The sequence below is a fragment of the Echinops telfairi genome, unplaced genomic scaffold, assembly GCF_000313985.2.
Source record: "Echinops telfairi isolate 266 unplaced genomic scaffold, ASM31398v2 ScPeMD7_29;HRSCAF=101, whole genome shotgun sequence".
Taxonomy (NCBI): domain Eukaryota; kingdom Metazoa; phylum Chordata; class Mammalia; order Afrosoricida; family Tenrecidae; genus Echinops; species Echinops telfairi.
The window spans coordinates 6,654,267-6,671,661 of NW_022103926.1; the positions used below are offsets into that span (position 1 = coordinate 6,654,267).

The following is a 17,395-nucleotide window of genomic DNA, read 5'->3' on the forward strand; positions in this document are numbered from 1 at the left end:
CTTTTACTTGACTTCCAGGCTTGGTCAAGGTGGCACGGACAGTACCTGTGTGCCCAGAGGGACAGACAGAAGGCGGTCTCTGCAGTGAAGTACCACCAGCACTGGCAAAAGCGGAGCTCCCTGAGGGCCTGGCTTGAGTACGTGCAGCTCCGCAGACTGAGGAAGCAGAGGAACGGTAAGCAGACGTGCCGGCTGGGCTCGTGGTGGCTCCCTCTCCTGCTGCCAGTGAACGTGTTGAACTTGTTGACCAGGAAAGGGAAACAAATTGGGCTCTGTCAGCTTTTCCTCAGACCAAATGTTTAAAAGACAGAAGACCACATTCTAAGTGACGTGTTGGAATGAGAAGGTTGACCAAGAAAGCCCCATATCGTCTGCAATCCACATTGATTTCCTGACTGTTTGTTATATTTTACTCAATTAGGCTTTAAGAATGCTGCTTGCATCGTGCTTGTTAGTATTAATGTTATGGTACAGTTTCAACGGTAAACATTTTGTTGTTGTTGAGAACACAACACAAAGCAAAATACCCACCATTTCAACAGTTTCTCATTTACAGTTTGGTGACACCGGTTGCAGTTGAGTTTTGCAGCCATTCTCATCCTCCTCTTCTACGTTGTTTGTCCCCCGTTTTACCATGAGCGCCCAGCCCCGTGAGATCCTTATCTAATCCCCGTGAGATCCTTATCTAATCGTGTGAGTTGTTCCTAGTTGAATCCTGAATAGCGGGTTCTCATAAGAGAGCACAGTACTAAAGGCAGACATCATTTTTCTAGTTCAACTGAACTGGTGTTTAGTTTCGAATAGATTGCCTGGGATTTGACATTGTATTTTAAAGTTTACAGATTAGCTCTGGACAGGTTTCAGAGGTTGACCCAGCCGCCTTGGAGTACATGGTGGACCCAGTTTTGTGTTGCTTTTTAATCACACCACTAGAGAACAGCTCTCTGGTTTTTTTTAAATCATTTTATTGGGGGCTCATACAACTCTCATCACAATCCACACATGCACCCATTGTGTCAAGCACATTTGCACATTCATTGCCCTCATCATTCTCAAAACATTTGCTCTCCACCTAAGCCCCTGGCATCAGCTCCTCATTTTTTCCCCCTTCCTACCTCCTTTTCCTCCCTCATGAACCCTTGATAATTTATAAATTGTTATTATTTTTAGCTCCCTATGTCTTTAAGTATTATTTATCATTGTTATTTTTTACTGATGTTCCTGCTTTGTTGGGTGGCTCATCGTAATTTTCTTTTTGTTTTTACCAGTTTTATTAGCACTTCATCCGCGTGCCATGTAATGTAATAATTTGGTCTTACCAAGAAGAGCTGTACAGTGATCACATTCAGTTCTAGACCTTGGTCTTTTTGCTGGTACTCATGGTCATTCGTGTAATTTTTTCTAATTGTGATGTTATTGTAATGTTAGGACTTCCACTTCCTGACTTCAGCCCACGTCCTCAGGCCCTTTGCAGATTAGTGTTGAGGATCAGCTTGACCTAAAGTTCAGAAAGGCTCTTGTGTATGCCCACTGACAAGTTTTATGTCACAAAGTCAGTGGTCCTACCCACCCTCCCTTCCCGGTCCTGTGTGGACAGGTCAGCGTGAAGGCCAAAGCAAAGGAGTCTAGTCTTGCAGGCACTGTCAGCACACCCCCTTGACAGGGATTCTAGTTCACATTTCACACGATGCCTCAATGGCTTGGCTTACAGATTTTTAAATACCGCCTTCCTGAAGACCCTAACAGTGGCCTTCGTCCACTGGAAGCATGGTATCCTCTCCAAGCCCTTTCTTTGCATGGAAAAGACTTCCGGATGACTTCTCAGTGTTTTAAAAAAACAACCTCTATGTAGGAATTCTTTGTGGCGGTAGCTTTAAATCCCTGCCGCCTGCCAGCAGGGGCGTTCAGCTTGGTGTAAAGATCCTTCCAGCCGACCTTCCCACCTTGGGAGGGCTGCCTATTCATTGTTCCTTCTGTTGCAGAGATGGCTGACCGATTCTACCACGTCACTCTGCTCCAGACATGCTTCTGTGATTGGCAGTGGGCGTGGCAGTGGAAGGAGAGCTTGCATGCCCACCAGGCCCTCGTGGAAGTGCTGGCTCGGAGGATGGCACTGCGGCGGGCCTTCGTCCACTGGAAGCACTGTATCCTCTCCAGGGACTTAGTCCTCTCCACGCGGCCTCAGCCGGGCCAGAATGGGTGCCCCAGTGGGGAAGGCGAGCCGTGGGATGCAAGTGAACCCATTTCTGAGCCATTTAAGACCGTCCTCATCCCCGTCGGCTTCTTTTAACCATTTTGTGTGTGTTCACTGGGAATATGCAGGCAAAAGAGTTCATGGGACGTAGTTTGCCTTTTAGATAATAACAACAGCATGAACACATCTGCACCCACCACCCAGCTTAAGAAATGGAGCATTGTTAGCACCCTGCCTTCTCCCACTGCTGTATGGGTGTCATTGGTTTGTGGCTTTTCTCTGTCCACTAGGTGGTGCAAATAGCCTGCGCCGTCACTGTGGCAATAAATAAATCAGGCCACTGACTCCTAGCAAACTTAGAGGACTGAGCCATCCTGCTGCGTAGATGTCCCCAGGCTTCAAGCTAAGGAAAGCCCTTGGTGGTGCAGACAGGTAAGCAATTAGACTGCCAACTGCAAGGTCAGGGGTGCCAACCCACCAGCCAGTCCACGGGGGAAAGATGAAGTGTCCGCTCCTGTAAAGACTCACAGCCTCGGAAGCCCCCCCACAGGCTTGCCATGCATTGGAATTGACACCATGGCAGTGGGTTTAGGTTTTGGGGTGTGTTGGAATGAACCAAAGGCAGGGAGTTCACCTTTAAGAAAGTAGACTTTTAAAACAGAGAGAAAGTGGCCTGTCACACTTTCTTCCCCTCAGTGGCTCTTGGATGCAAACCACTGACTTGTTGGCTAGCAGCTGAGCGCTTAACCACTGTGCCACCACGGCCTTTTTCACGACGACCGTCAACCAAAACTGAACCCACCCCCATTCAGTTGGTTCCGATTCATAGCAAACCCCCCCCCACCCCACCCCCGCATGGAGCAGGCTGCTTCTTGGGGTTTCTGAGCCTCACTCTTTTTGAGAATGGATTGCTTCACCTCGACCCCATGGGGCGCTGAGGTCGGGGCCTGGGGGTGTTGAACTGCCGACCCAGTGCTTAGCCCACAATGTCACCAGGGCTCCATTTACGATGGCTGCAGCTCCCGTTTACTGGGTTTTTACTGTGTGCAGACACTGTGCATGAGCTGCTTACTCTTCACAGCGACCCCTGGAGTGGGGTGAATGTAACACACAAGCCCTGAGGAAGAGGAGCAGGCCCAGCTTTGGATAGGTTTGAAGTAGCTTACTCCAGCTTGGGTGGCCACTGTCTGTTTTCCTCTCATGGAATGGGCATCCGAGGGGAGAAGGGCAAGGCTAGTTGTATGAGAACTTACCTCGGTTTCCGTTTGCCGACTTCCCTCCAGGATTCTCAGGAGGGAGGACAGGTAAGAATCATCCTACTTGGCCACCCTGTTAAAGGAAGCCCAATGGCGGAGTGAGTTATGCTTGGAGCCGCTACCTGTAAGGTTAGCTGGACCCACCAGCCACACTTTCACTCTCGTAAAGATTTACAGGCTCAGCACCCCACAAGGGCAGTGCCGCCCTGCCCTGTAGGATCGTTCTGCGGTGGTGGGTTTTGTGTGTGGCATGCCCATTACCACCCGCTGCCAGGACCCTTGTGATGAGCCAGGACCAGGAATCGTGCTGTGGAGTGGGAGCCTTGTTGAAGTTGGGTCCCTTAACCTGCCGGCAGACAGGCTGCTGTGTGCAGAAGCAGCCGCCCAGCACAGAATGGCAGGGGATCATCGCCGACGCCACCTGCTGGTAAACACACCATAAGTCCTCAGGGCGCCCAAGGGCCCTGCTGGGAAATCAGAATCACCTGGTGCCCATAAAGGGCATCAGCTGTGATCTCCTTCCTGGTTGTGGGTGTCCCTGCTTCTATTTTGAATCGGAGGTGCTCACGGTGTAGGGCCGGAGGGGTCGGAGCTGTAAAGGAACCTCAGATGTCTTTTAAAATGGAGACACTCCTAGTCTGTAAGAGACATGAAAGTGGATTCGCTGTGCTCGAAGTAAGGTCCCCCTAGCTGGTCACCATTGCACAGGTGCTTTCTCCCACCGCTCTATGTGAGGTCCTCCACAGCACAGTGTAGAGCTGCCGTCAGTCCAAGTCCCTCGCTGCTCTTTCAGAAATAACCCCAAGAGTCGGGCTGAAAGGGAAGCTATGCAGAAGTCATGTTATTGATGGAGCTGGGGCCAGACCCTATATTCGTTTTGCCACCTCCCACCCCACCCCCGAGGCTTTTTCTACTCTAGCAAAACTGCATTTATAATTTTATTAACGTACAGCTTGACCCCGCTAGCAAGTTCCAAAGGTGTGAGGCCCTCTCTCTGTTAACAGGCTAGAGTGTGTGTGGTCCAGTCAGTACTGTGATGAGCCTGTTGTATGTGCTGGCCTGTGTGCGTCTCCACCCTTGCAGGGGAAGTGTGACACATTTGGGCGACTTCTCTCTGCCTGAAGTGGAGGACTGCCTTCCTTTGTTGTTATTTTGTATTTGGCTGGAATGTTGTAATTGGAGTGTTCATTTATCTCTTCCCAGTCCGTTTGCTTTAGAGCCCTCCAGGACAACGTGGCCCGGGCCCAGCTCCAGCAGATAAGGAGGAATCTCGCCCACCAGCAGCGCAAAGCCACGGTGAGGGTGGGCTTCCCTGTGGGGCCTCCACTGACGGCTGTACTCTTGTCCCCACCTTTGTGCCTAGAGATTTGCCCAGACCTTTAGACTCCAAAATATTAGTGCCTGTTTTCCTTGGTAATCCTTACCTGCTGACTTAGCAGCCCTTATTTTATTTATTTTTCCTTCCTTCATCTTGTTTTTCTGTTTGCTAGGAAAATTATCGAGCTAGAGGTCAGAGACCCTCGATTGTAGTGTGCAAACACACACTGGGTCTTGCATCATTGAAGGCTGTTTTCTTCGGTGGTTTACCCTGCAGCAAGAACTCTTTTCTCTCTACTCGGAGATTGTGTATCTGGGCACAAGAAGATAGGGTCACAATTCTTTGTTGTTGTTGTTGTTGTTAATTCTTTTAATAAACAATCATGCTATTCAGGCACAGTCATCAGCCACCATCAAACGCAGTGTGGTCTTCAGCGGGCGCCCTGAGCGGGGAAAGGTTTTGAGTAGGGCTGGCAGTTCACCTTCCTCCTCCTGCTGCTGCTTAACAGCTTTTCATGAGCAGACCCTGAGTTTCAGAAAACGAACCACACCTGGCAGACTTGCCGTCTGAAAAGAGGAACCACTGCTCTTTTGAGGGATGCCATTAGGGGGGCATCTCATGAAAGTCCAGGTTGCCTGATATGCTAACAACCATGTTTTTAAAAAATTATTATTAATCATTTTATTGGGGGGCGGCTCTTACAAATCTTACAACAATCCATCATTCAGTTGTATCAAGCATACTTGTACATATGTTGCCATCAACATTTCCAAAACATTTTCTTTCTACTTGAGCCCTTTGTGTCAGCTCCTCTTTTTTCCTCCCTTCCCTCCCCCCCTCGTGAATCCTCGATCAATTTATATTATTATTGTTATTTCATGTCTTACACTGTCCGTTGTCTCCCTTCACCCACATTTCTGGTTTTCATCCCCCGGGGGGGGGGGGCACTATATATAGAACCTTGTGATGGGTTCCCCCTTCTCTCCCCGCCCCCCTGCCCTCATGATACCGCTACTCCCACTTCTGTCCCTGAGGTTTTATCTGTCCTGAATTCCAAGTGTCCAGAGCTCTTATCTGAACCAACGTGTGTACTCCAGTCTAGCCGGATTTGTAAGGTAGAACTGGTCGTGGGAGTCGGGGAGGAACATTCAGGAACTAGAGGAATGATGTGTGTTTCGTCGGTGTTATACTGCAGGTCACAATTCTTGTTGGTTTTGTCAATTATGAAAATTTCTGAGCAGACAGAAAATAAGGAATTATAGTGTATGTTACTCACCGCTTAGGTTCAGCAGTTTGCTCTATTTCTTTTTCTTCACCCATAATCATTTCAAGGTATACTACAAATACTGCAGTTTAAATCTAAGCATTTTTGTCCCCAAATAAAGGAAGTTAGTTTTCTTATATAGCGATGATGTTACTGCCATCCCTAGAAAGTTAATAGCTATTTAACATTACCTGATACTTAGTCTAAGGAGCCCTGCTAACTGCAAGGTCAGCAGTTCAAACCCACTAGTTGTTCCTTGGGAGAAAGAGAAGGCTGTCTGCTCCCATAAAGGTTTTACAGCCTTGGAAATCCTGTATAAGGTCTTTGTGAGTCGTAATCCACATGATGGCGTGCGTCTTCAAATTTCCACAGTTGTCCCCAAAATGTCTTTATAGCTTCTACTTATTTTTTAGGTCACATCTTAGAGTTTTATGCAGTGAGTGGTGTTACATCCGTTGTAAAGAGAAGAGTCAGACCGTTTATAAGGCTTCAGAGCATGTTCTCAGATTTCCAGCGTGAGCTAGTCAATTAAAATTAATAGAGAAAAAACAGTAGTTGTCCATGGGACAAAGTCAGAATATATAGGAGCGAAAATTAAAAAAACAACAACAAACCTCTGCCATCGAGTCGATTCCAACTCATCGTGACCCTATAGGACAGGGTAGAAGCACCACTGTGGGTTCTGAGACAGCCACTCTCTACAAGAACAGAAAGCCTCCGCTGTCTCCCGAGGAGCAGCTGGTGGTTTCAAACTGCTGACCTTGTGCTTAGCAGCCCAGCAGGTAGCCTGCCACACCACCAGGGCTCCATGTATAGGAAAGAAAGTATAATAATAAGGCGAAAAACCAAACGTATCTGTGTCCCACCCACACCCATTAATGCCTTTTCAAAGTTTCAGCTTAGACAGTTTTATTTACATATAACGCACATGCCATGCAATTCAGTGGTTTACACATATTAGAAAGAGTTGTGCCATCACCACCACTGTCAACTTTAGAACATTTTCTTCTTTCTTGTGTTCATTATTATTAGCTCCCCATTCCATCCAACCTCCCCTGCCATAACCCTAAGGAACTATTAATCCAATTACTGTATCTATGGATTTACTTATCCTGAATTTCATAGAAAGAAAAACATACCCAACAGCAATCTCAATATAAAACAAAAAACGTCAACCCAGAAGACAGCAGGAAGTTATGGGTCAAAAGGAAGAACAAATGATAAGGTGTTAAATTTTAACCTAACTACATCTCCGTGAATCCACTTCCAAACACACTGTGTGATAGCAAGGCTGCCCCATCCTTGGTCATTGGTCAGGATTCTTCAATGTGGGGACTTTGCAGATGGATTTGGGCTTTCAGGGTTATCTGTAGCCTTCTGCAAATCGGGTGCTCAGAATTTAAGCTCTAATACAGTTCCTGCCTTCTGTATTAACTTGTGTGATCTCCAGTTCTTGGATCACACAGGCTGCAGTGTTTCTTCTCTGTGCATTCAGCTGACAACTCACGTAGACGGCTCTGACAGTCATGCTTTTTAAATGACTGACTTTCAGCAAGGGCGGGCCAGTGTACCCATAGAATGGCCCTTATTCTCCAGTTTTCTGCTGGTTTCCTCACACTGTCATTTAATTCTCCTCCATTCTGGGTTGTTGCTGGAATCCAGAAGTTAGAGCTTAAAGCTTGATTACTCTTTTTCTTTTTTTTTTGCAAGTCAGCCTCATAGCTAATCATCTGTGACAGGATTGACTCTTAATTTCTGAAGAAGGCCCGGGTTAGAAATAGAAATTCCATATTTCCATCGAGCAGAAGGCCCCTTTTTGCTGCTCATCTTGCCCTATGGCACGCTGCCTGGCTCAGCTGCCGTTCTTTTTGCCAGCCCGTTCTGCATTGGCTGTTTGAGTCTGAAGGAAACCCGCTTTGAGGGTGGTTATGGTCTGGCAGAGTAAGGATTTATTTAGGGAGATGATTTTACCTTCCTCTCAGTACTTTTCCATTTTTCCTCTTGCTCCAGCTGCTGCGCAGGTTCTGGGACTGCTGGCAGAGTGGGCTGGAACTGCGGGAGGAACGGGAGCAGCTCTCCTTAATGCACGCCGCCGGGGATCACTACAGGTGGGGACTGTTGTTTCCCACGCTGACCACTGGTCTCCTCCACGCATTCTTGTGGCTGATTCAGAAAAGCTGAGATGCTGCTGTCAGCCTTTTGGCCTGTCAGATGGGAAGCCTTGTGGGGTTAGGCATCAGACTTTTAACAGCTAGGTTGGTGGTTCAAACCCACCAGCTGCAGGTGAAAGATGACGGCTCCCTGCTCCCGTCAAGAGTTACAGCCTAATCAGACTTGAACAGTTAAAACTATGTCAGTTGATCTCCCCTTTTCTGCATTTTTTGTTTTGTTTGTTGATATTAGGGTGTATCTCAGGTGTTATGTACTTGAAGGTCATGTTCATGAAGTTGTGTTGTATGTTTTTATGTGTTTCAGTGTATAAAACCCAGGATTGATGAACGTAGGGACAGCAAGTAGAATAAGGGTTTTGGGGTGGTGGGGGTGCAGTGGTGGTGGAAGCTAAAAGAGAGACAATGTCAAGGAGTCCAGGAAGAAAAAGAATGTTTGGAAACGGATTGTGGTGGCAATTGCATAATTCTGTTTGATGTGATTGAAATATGGAATGATATATGTATTAACTCCCAATTAGTACGATTAAAAAAAATTATCTGGCAGAACCCCCCTCCCCCCAAAAAAGAGTTATAGCCCAAGAAACCCTGTATAGCAGTGGTTCTCAACCTTCCTAATGCCGCGACCCTTTAATACAGTTCATGTGGTGACCCCCAACCATAAAATTATTCTCGTTGTTACTTCATAACTGTCATTTTGCTACTATTATGAATTGGGACCCCTGTGAAAAGGTCATTTGACACCCACCCCCAACGGGGTCGTGGCCCACAGGTTGAGAACCGCTGCTCTGTAGGGTCACTGTGAGCTGGAACGGACTAGATGACGGTGGGTTAGGGTTTGGGGTTAGTGGAAAGCAGAGTAAAGAGGTTTGCACTAGCTCCTGCCCTCAGCAGGTGGACGTGTCTGTCCACCGCCTCACTGTCTTGCCCTCGAGCTGGCACATCTTTGACTTGGTGCAACAGCTGTGCATCCATTTTCAAAGAGAAAGCTCTGGCCAGGTGGACATTTATGGCTCCACCCTGCCTTCATGGCGGACCATGACTTCACATGGTTAGCATTAGCCATTCAGTGAGAGAAATAGAAGCAGTGTCTATCCATGGGGGAGAGTCAGAAGATATCCAAAGGCAGGAGGAAGGGGGATGGATTGAAGGATGTAAAAATAAACTAAATGAAAGGGGGAACCAACTACAAGGATGTTACATATAACCTCTTCTCTGGAGGTCGGTCAACAGAAAAGTAGGTGAAGGGAGACGTTGGACAGTGTAAGAGATGTCAAAATAATAATGACTTGTAAATTATCAAGGGTTCACGAAAGAGGGGGGAACAGGGAAGGAAGGGAAAAAGTGAGCTGATGTCAGGGGCTCGAGTGAAAAGCAGATGTTTTGAGAATGATGATGGCAACAAATGTGCAAATGTGCTTGACACAATGGATGTGTGGATTGTGATAAGCGTTGTACGAGGCCCTAATAAAATTATTTAAATAAAAATAAAAGTAAACTAAGAATAAAATGTCCAGATCCCTTGGTAGAGCCCCTTCATCTGACTCCTCAAAAGTAACACTTCTGCTGCCAGAGATGCCCCGTAGACCTTCGCCAACAATCGGAATCCTGTGCCTAAGAGTCGGGCGCTTACATTGCTGCTTGTCCAGTCTTCCCTTCGACCTCTGAAAGAGGGGCGCAGTCACCTGTCCCCAGACTCTGCGGGCACACAGATGTCATTCTTACCTGTGCGTGGTGACAGTGGCTTGCATTCTGTCATGGGCTGCTGGAGAGAAGATCTGTCTTCGAGATGAGTCTGACCCTGGTGAGGGCCAGGCGTTTGAAACCACTAAGTAACACGCTAGTCATTGGCGTCGTCCATGAGAAGCACGACACAGATCTTAAAGACAGACGTTTTGTAGTAGAAAGATGCTGCTGTTGGGTGCCTTTGAGCAGGTCCAACCCATCGCATCCTTCTGTACAAGAGAACTCTGCCTGCCCCACTCCATCCTCACACCTGCTCCTAGGCTCGAGCCCATTGTTGGGTATAAAAACAGATAGCTCTTGTTGGTTTTTTCAGTCATTTTATTGGGGGCTTGTACAGCTCTTATCACAATCCATCCATAAATCCATCGTGTCAAGCACATTTGTACATCTGTTGCCATCATTTTCAAAACATTTTATTTCTACTTGAGCCCTTGGTGTCAGCTCCTCATTCTCCACACTCCCTCCCTCATGAACCCTTGATAATTTATAAATTATGATTTTTTTCATGTCTTACACTGACCGATGTCTCCCTTCACCTACATTTCTGTTGCACGTCCCCCAGGGAGAGGGTTATATGTAGATCATTGTGTTCGGTTCTCCCTCTCTTCCCCCACCTTCCCCTTCCCCTCCTGGTAGCACTACTCTCATGATTGGGCCTGAGGGGTTTATCTGTCCTGGATTCCCTGTGTCAAATCAGTTATTTCTTTTCCTCCAATGGTCTAATCAACTAATTGGCATAGTTAGAGGTATAGCTTTGGAGCATTTATTTTAATGATCAGAATCCACATATTTAATAGATGCATTCAGAGCTCTCTCTGTGCTGAGTCTTGGTTCACAAAAGTGAATGTGGCTCTCGCTTTCACGATCGCATGGGTGTGCATGTCACTCTCCTGAGGTCACCAACTCTGAAAACCCAACTTGGAAACCGGAAGTCGTGCCTAAGCCATGCCTTATTGGTCTGTGCCATTTCAGGACAACACTGCTCCTCAGGTGTATCAAGCAGTGGGTACAGCACGTGCAGAGGAGACGCCACAAGCAGGTATGGAGTCCTTCGAGAGCAGGTAAACTTTGGACCCATTTGCTTTGGAAAGATTCTTTAAGAAGACTGTGACATACTGATTTTCAAGAAAGGACACAGTAACAGCCCCAAAGTCTATCTCCAGCCTTCCGCCCAACTCCCCCCCTGGTTCACCTGCTAGGAAAATGCTGGTGCTCGCCCAGGGAAGTGAGCGTTCACCAGTCATGACTTTCCTTACCCAGACTGAGTTGGCATTAGGTGAGCCAGCCCGTCAGCAGTGGGGCCTGCAGGTAATACTGTTTGCCAGTGCTCCAGTGGGAGACGTGGAAGTGCCACCCCCCCCACCCCCGTGGGTAGTGGGGTGGGGTGGGGGCCAGAGTGATGAGTCAGTGAAGGCAGCTTGAGATAAACAGGTTAAGTACTAAATACCCCCGAGGATGCAAAGCAGAGGCAGCCCTGTGCTCACAGGGCTGAGTGCTTCGGCGCCAGAGGTAGGTCAGTTTCCACTCACTGAGGGTAGTGGTCCACAGAGCTGGGCTGAGGGGTGTTTGGAGGCCCTGGGCAGGCTCCCGGGAGGTGAGTATTCACACAACAGCGATGCACAGGGGTGTTGCAGCAGAAAGGAGTGCTGCCTGCTCTCTTTCTGGCCTCCCCAGTGGCCGTGAGCAGAAGAAACACAGACCCACCTCCAGAAGAGGACAGTGCTGGGCTGTCTCCCTCCCTCGGCTGCTGGAGTCTCACACATGAGTCTATAAAGATTTTGGCTATCTCCCCGTAGTGGTAGGACAGAATCCAAATTCTTTAGAAGCCTACAAATGCCTTTGCACGCTCTTCCTGTACTTTCAGTTCTCTCCCTAGCTGCCCTCTCGGCTCCAGTATTCCATCCTCCCCCAGCCCAGCCCCGTCTGCCAACCTGTGTCAGAACAAGTGTCCCATCGTCACTGACCGGGGTATCCCTCCTGCTGTGAGGGAGAGTGAGCTCTTTGACAGCACAGCCTCTTTCTCGTCACATCAGTGCAGCCCAGGGCTTGGCATAGATGCTAGTCTTTGGATGATGAGTGAGTGAACAGCGCCCTTGGCTGCTTCAAGGACCATCTCAGCTCTTGGTATTTGGATGCTACCCACTCACAGGCTAGGGAGTTCCACAGCACAGTGGTTAAACGCTTGACCGCTGACCAAAAGGTCACTGCTTTGAACCCACCATCCAGTCTTCGGGAGGAAGTTAAAGATTTACAGTCTTGGAAACCCTACGGGACAGTTTTCCTCTGCCCTATAGAGGCGCTACGCGTCTGGACAGCAGTGGGCATGGTGTACTCCATTGCACAAAACAGCCGTTTGAGGGCCTTGTATGACATAGGGGTCACATCGTTTTACCTGTAGGCAATGAGGCATCTTTTTTCATGGATGGAAACCCAAGAAGTTACAGTCATGCTTTAACAACCACCACGCATACCCCTGTGCTTCCTCCTGGAAGTGTTTGTTTGATCAGAGAAGTAAACGTGCTTCTGTCCAGTGTCTGATCAATCAGTAACATAGTAGCCTCTCGTATCATGGTATAAAACCTTAAAGAATTTGTTTAACAAGCCAGCACTATAAACAAAGCCAAATGGTGAGAAAACTATTTGTGACATACACACAGCACTGAGACATTTCTGAGTGTCCACAGAGACTGTATCATTGTTTAATCCTGACATAGTAAGATGGATGATGAATATAAACACATGTCACGGAGGAAAGAAAATCGTGCGAGCGCGTGTGATAATAGATGAAAAGCTACTTCTCACCACTTCTGATGTGGCAAGCAAAACACTTGCCCCTGTATCTCATTCACCTTCCAGATTGATAAAGATAAAAATCGATGATTTCCTCCTTCTCTCTCTCAGTGCTATCCTGTGGGAAGCGGTGCTTCCTCAAGCGTGTGAGCCTGGGCGGTCGTGTCGACAACCGTAAAGTAAAGGCCCCTCTGTGCTTTCCTCCAGCTGCTGCAGGCCGGAGCAGATGACCACTTCCAGCAGAGAGCCCTGCCCGCAGCCTTCCGGACTTGGAGGAGCCTCTGCCGGCGGCACCAGCAGGAAAGGGCTCGGAACGCCAGGGCAACGCGTTTTCACAGGTACCTGGCTGCGGAGTGGAGCTGCCGTTTCAGGTCGGCACTGCTGACCACACAGTGTGTACTTTGCTCTTCAGCCCATGACCCCAAGCCCTAGCTCTGCCGGCTCTTCAGTCGTGTGGGCCCATTGATTTCATCCAGTGGAAGAGGCAGCCAGTCCTTCCCCTAGGGGGCCTTCTGGGCAGCTTTGTGGTCAGTGCTTTAAAATCAGAGTAGATGTCGTACGCTCTTTCCCTCACTGCGAGCTGCTAGGAGCCATTAAAGCAGCCCATTAACTTTCCACCTCAGAGCGTATCGGGACTCAGCAGACATTTCCCTGAAGTGCTTGGTCCCTGGTCTGTTCAACTTGGCTTTTTGATGCCTTGAAGTGAAAGGTGTCGACAGCATCAGAAGAATTAGGAGCTGATCGACATCATTTTAGCTCCTCTGGGGACAAATGGCACATGCCGGTCCTCACTGAGTGCTGGTGGGATGTTGTGGAGAAATTATGAATGGCTTCCTGTGTCTCTGCCACTGTGTGGGCAAGGGGTGAGGGGAGAACAGCAGAACAGCATTGTGACATCTTTATCTTACTACATTCATCCTGTTAGCAGTTCTCAGTGATATTACGACCAGGCCATTTTACAGATGAGGTGGTGGTGGTGGCGGTGGCTAGGTACCATGGAATCGGTTCTGACCCAAAGCGATCGTATGCACAACAGAACGAAATACTACCCTGTTGTGCACCCTCCTCACAGTTGTTCCTATGCCTGAGCCCATTGTTGCAGCCACTGTGTCAGTCCATCTCCTTAAGGGCCTTCTCCTTCACGGCCCCTCTACTGTACCTGATAGATGTTCTTATCCAGGGACCAGTCCCTCCTGACACCAAAGTATGTAACAAAGTTTCTCTAAACTACGTAAGATCAAGTCGTCATCCTTGCCGCTAGAGAGCACTCTGGCCATCCTTCCTCCAAGACAGATCTGTTTGTCCCTTTAGGAGTCCAAGGTACTTTCAATATTCTTCTCCAGCACCACAGTTCAAATGCTTTAATGCTTCATTGTCTTTCTTATCGATGTTGAATGTGCATATGAGGCAGTGGAAACTATCACGGCTTGGGTGAGGCATACCTTAGTCCTCAGAGTAACATCCTTGTTCTTCAGTACCCTAAATAGGTTTTGTGCAGCAGATTTACCCAATGCAATACATCTTTTGATCTCTTGACAGCTGCTTCCACAGGCATTGATTGTGGATCCAAGCAAACATCCTTGACATCTTCCATCTTTTCTCCATTGATCATGATGTTACCGATTGGGCCAGTTGAGAGGATTTTATTTTGGTCTGTCTTTACATTGTCGAACTGTGGTGGCTTGGGCATTGCTGTGGTGCTGGAAGCTATGTCACTGGTATTTCAAATGCCAGCAGGGTCACACAAATTGGACGGCTTTCAGCAGCGCTTCCAGACTACAAACGGGCAACGAAGAAGGATTCCGCTGCCCGCTTTGGAGGAAGTAGCCGCCGCAAACCTTCCGTAGCTTAGAAACATTGTCAGATGCTGAGGGCCTGTGACTGGAAGCAGAACACTGTTGGAGGTGGTGCCGGAGGATGGGTCCCTTGCATCTGAGGGCACTCGAGATGTGACTGAGGAGGAGCGGACTGCTGGGAGTGGAGTCCACCATGGTGACGTGAGCCAGGGAAAGCCATGGACGTGGAGCCTTGGGATCTTCATTTGCTGACGGGGAACGATTTGCTGACGGGGAACGACTCAAGGGAATGGGGAACAGCTGCAAAACAGCAAGTAGTGATCAGAACTCGGAATGTGCGAAGATAGAAATTGGAAGTGGCGAAACATGAAATGGAACACAGAAAGATTGATATCCTTGGCATTAGTGAGCTGAAAAGGTCTGGCATTGGCCCTTTGGAATCAGAAACCCATCTGATGTACTATGCTGGGAATGCCACCATCAAGGGGAAGGTATGGCATGGGTCGTCAAAAAGGACATAGGAAAATCAATGAAGTACAACGCCGTGTGTGATAGCATTTGTATCCCCCTCCAAGAAAGTCCAGTCGGGTTTGGGAATTGCTGCTGCTACCGTTGTTGAGGAAACCATTGCGCTCTGAAGGCTGGGGTGCAGACAGTGTGAAAAGACATTTGGTGCGGTCATCACTCTAGATACATGGCAAGGTGGTGGCAGAAAGCTGAATGAAAATAAAGCTTTGACTCCAAAAAAGCAGGGTTGATCCCAGATTTACAAAATTTCTGTGCACCAGCCAGGTTCTCATTACTGCCATGGCTGTGCCCACAAAAAGGGCATCTGTGTGGGGAAAGGTTTGCAATACCAGGAACTACAAGCAAAGTCTGTCTAGCTTACTGATGACGTTTCTGGCATTTTACTTTCTGCTCTGAACTGTTAAGACGTAGCATAGATGTACAAGTTACAGAATAACTTGTCAGACAAATAATCAAGTTTGAGGGAAATTGATTGATATTCAATATTTTGCTCTCAAGAAGGAATAGTAAAAATGTAATTGGTTTCTTGTCTTAAGTTGTTTTTCTTAACACATTTTATTCAACTAGAATAAGTAGCTTATTTAATGAGAAAAGAAAATTCCCAGTTCTGTATGCAGTTTTTATCCCACATTATTCATGTCATCCCTGTTGTTTTTACCTACTTCATTTGTACGTATTGGAAGAATGAGTAGGAGATTATTGATGTTTTGTTCTGGGCCTGGCATCTAGGTTTATCATTCCTACTGATTTTTGCTTCCCTATTATTCCCTTACTGGTTGTCTGGTTCCCTTACTGCAGTTTCTCGGGGTTTTTAATTGTCTGAAAACATTGCTGCAGAATGAATGCCCGTTTGTAATGCCCCAGAGTCAAATCAACAACCAGTTAGATTTGTGTACTTGGGTGGTGGTGGTTCTTGATGTGAGATTTCCAGTTCCTTTGTTATAAGAACAAGGAACATTCAGTATGCCCAAATTCATGTGCCAGACTCCAGAAATACATGTGTACACACATTACCTTGAACTCAACCGTCACGAAAGCCCTAAAAATAAAACCGTGTTTGTCCATGAAAAAGAAAATCCAAGCGATACAATTGCTATGCAAATGTATGCACCAACCACATAAGCTAGTGATGAAGAAATGGATGAATTCTACCAACTTCAGTGTGAAATTGATCAAACATGCAGTCAAGATGCATTGATGATTTTTGGTGATTGGAACGCAAAAGTGGGAAACAGTAGTTGGAAAACATGGATTTGGTTGTTATTCGGAGCTATCAGGTCAATTCCAACTCATGTACAACAGAAGGAAACGCTAGCTGGTCCCGTGCACAATTGTGAAGGTTGGGCCCGTGAGGGTTGAGCCCATTGTTGCAGCCACTGTGTCAGTCCATCTTGCTGAAGGCCTTATTTCGCTGACCCAATCTCGATGCTCTTTTCCGGCGGCTGGTCTCTCCTGACAACACACCCAAAGTACAAGACACAAAGTCTCACCATCCTCGCTTGTAAGGAACATTCTGACTTTACTTCTTCCAAGACAGGATGGTTGGTTCTTCTGGCTGCCCACGGTCCTTTCAATGTCCTTCACCAACACCACGGATCAAATGCTTCAGTTCTGCTTCAGTCTTCCTTGTCATCGTCTAACTGTCACGTGCGTATGAGGCCATCGAAAACACCATGGTATGGGCCTGTCTTATCCTCGTCCTGAAAACGACACCTTTGCTCGCCAACGCTTTAAAAGACGTTTGTGCAGCCAAGTTGCCCAATGCAGGCTGTGGGGGCCAAACATTGAATAATGCCTTCAAAGTGATGAGAGGAGTCCCTGGATTTTCAGAGAGCAGCCTTGGCTGCTGAGTATTTAGCGCTGTCACTGGAGGCAGAGCAGACCAGGAGACTCCTTCATAGGCCACGTGAAGGATGGGGAAGACCAGATCTAGATTTCATCTTCTGTGGTGGGGGTGGACTGTCTTCTTTTTTTTCTTAATTGTGCCATGAGGTGTCCTGGGGGGCTGGTTGCCAGTTGGCAGCTCAGAGATCCACCCAGCAGCATGTCTGGAGACAGGCCTACCCAATTTAGGTTCCATACACTTCCTGGTTCACGAGCAGTGGAGTGTCAGAGAGCCAGCTGGAGGCTGGGCAAACCCGAGTTCCAACTTGCTTTGCTTTCTGGCTCTGTGATCACTTGCAAGGTAGCCATTCCTTCTGGTCATCCATCTCCTCACGTAGAAGATGGGGACGAGGCGATCATAGTCCCTCCAACAGGATTGTCTGTCATAAAAGTAAAATGGAAATAGAGGAAAGAACCAGGAGGCAAAGGACATTTATAGAGGCCTAAATAC

General features: G+C 47.7%; 1 protein-coding gene across 1 annotated transcript in view; it reads left to right on the plus strand.

Annotated features, from left to right (window-relative positions):
* SFI1 (SFI1 centrin binding protein) overlaps positions 1–17,395 on the plus strand; it is a 49,038-nt gene that overhangs the window by 16,637 nt on the left and 15,006 nt on the right. Inside the window, exons 4-10 of the mRNA XM_045289561.1 lie at positions 19–175; positions 1,983–2,144; positions 3,807–3,877; positions 4,654–4,746; positions 8,043–8,140; positions 10,919–10,985; positions 12,944–13,074. Of these exons, the coding sequence (XP_045145496.1) occupies positions 19–175; positions 1,983–2,144; positions 3,807–3,877; positions 4,654–4,746; positions 8,043–8,140; positions 10,919–10,985; positions 12,944–13,074 (779 nt within the window). The remainder of the gene's footprint in view (positions 1–18; positions 176–1,982; positions 2,145–3,806; positions 3,878–4,653; positions 4,747–8,042; positions 8,141–10,918; positions 10,986–12,943; positions 13,075–17,395) is intronic.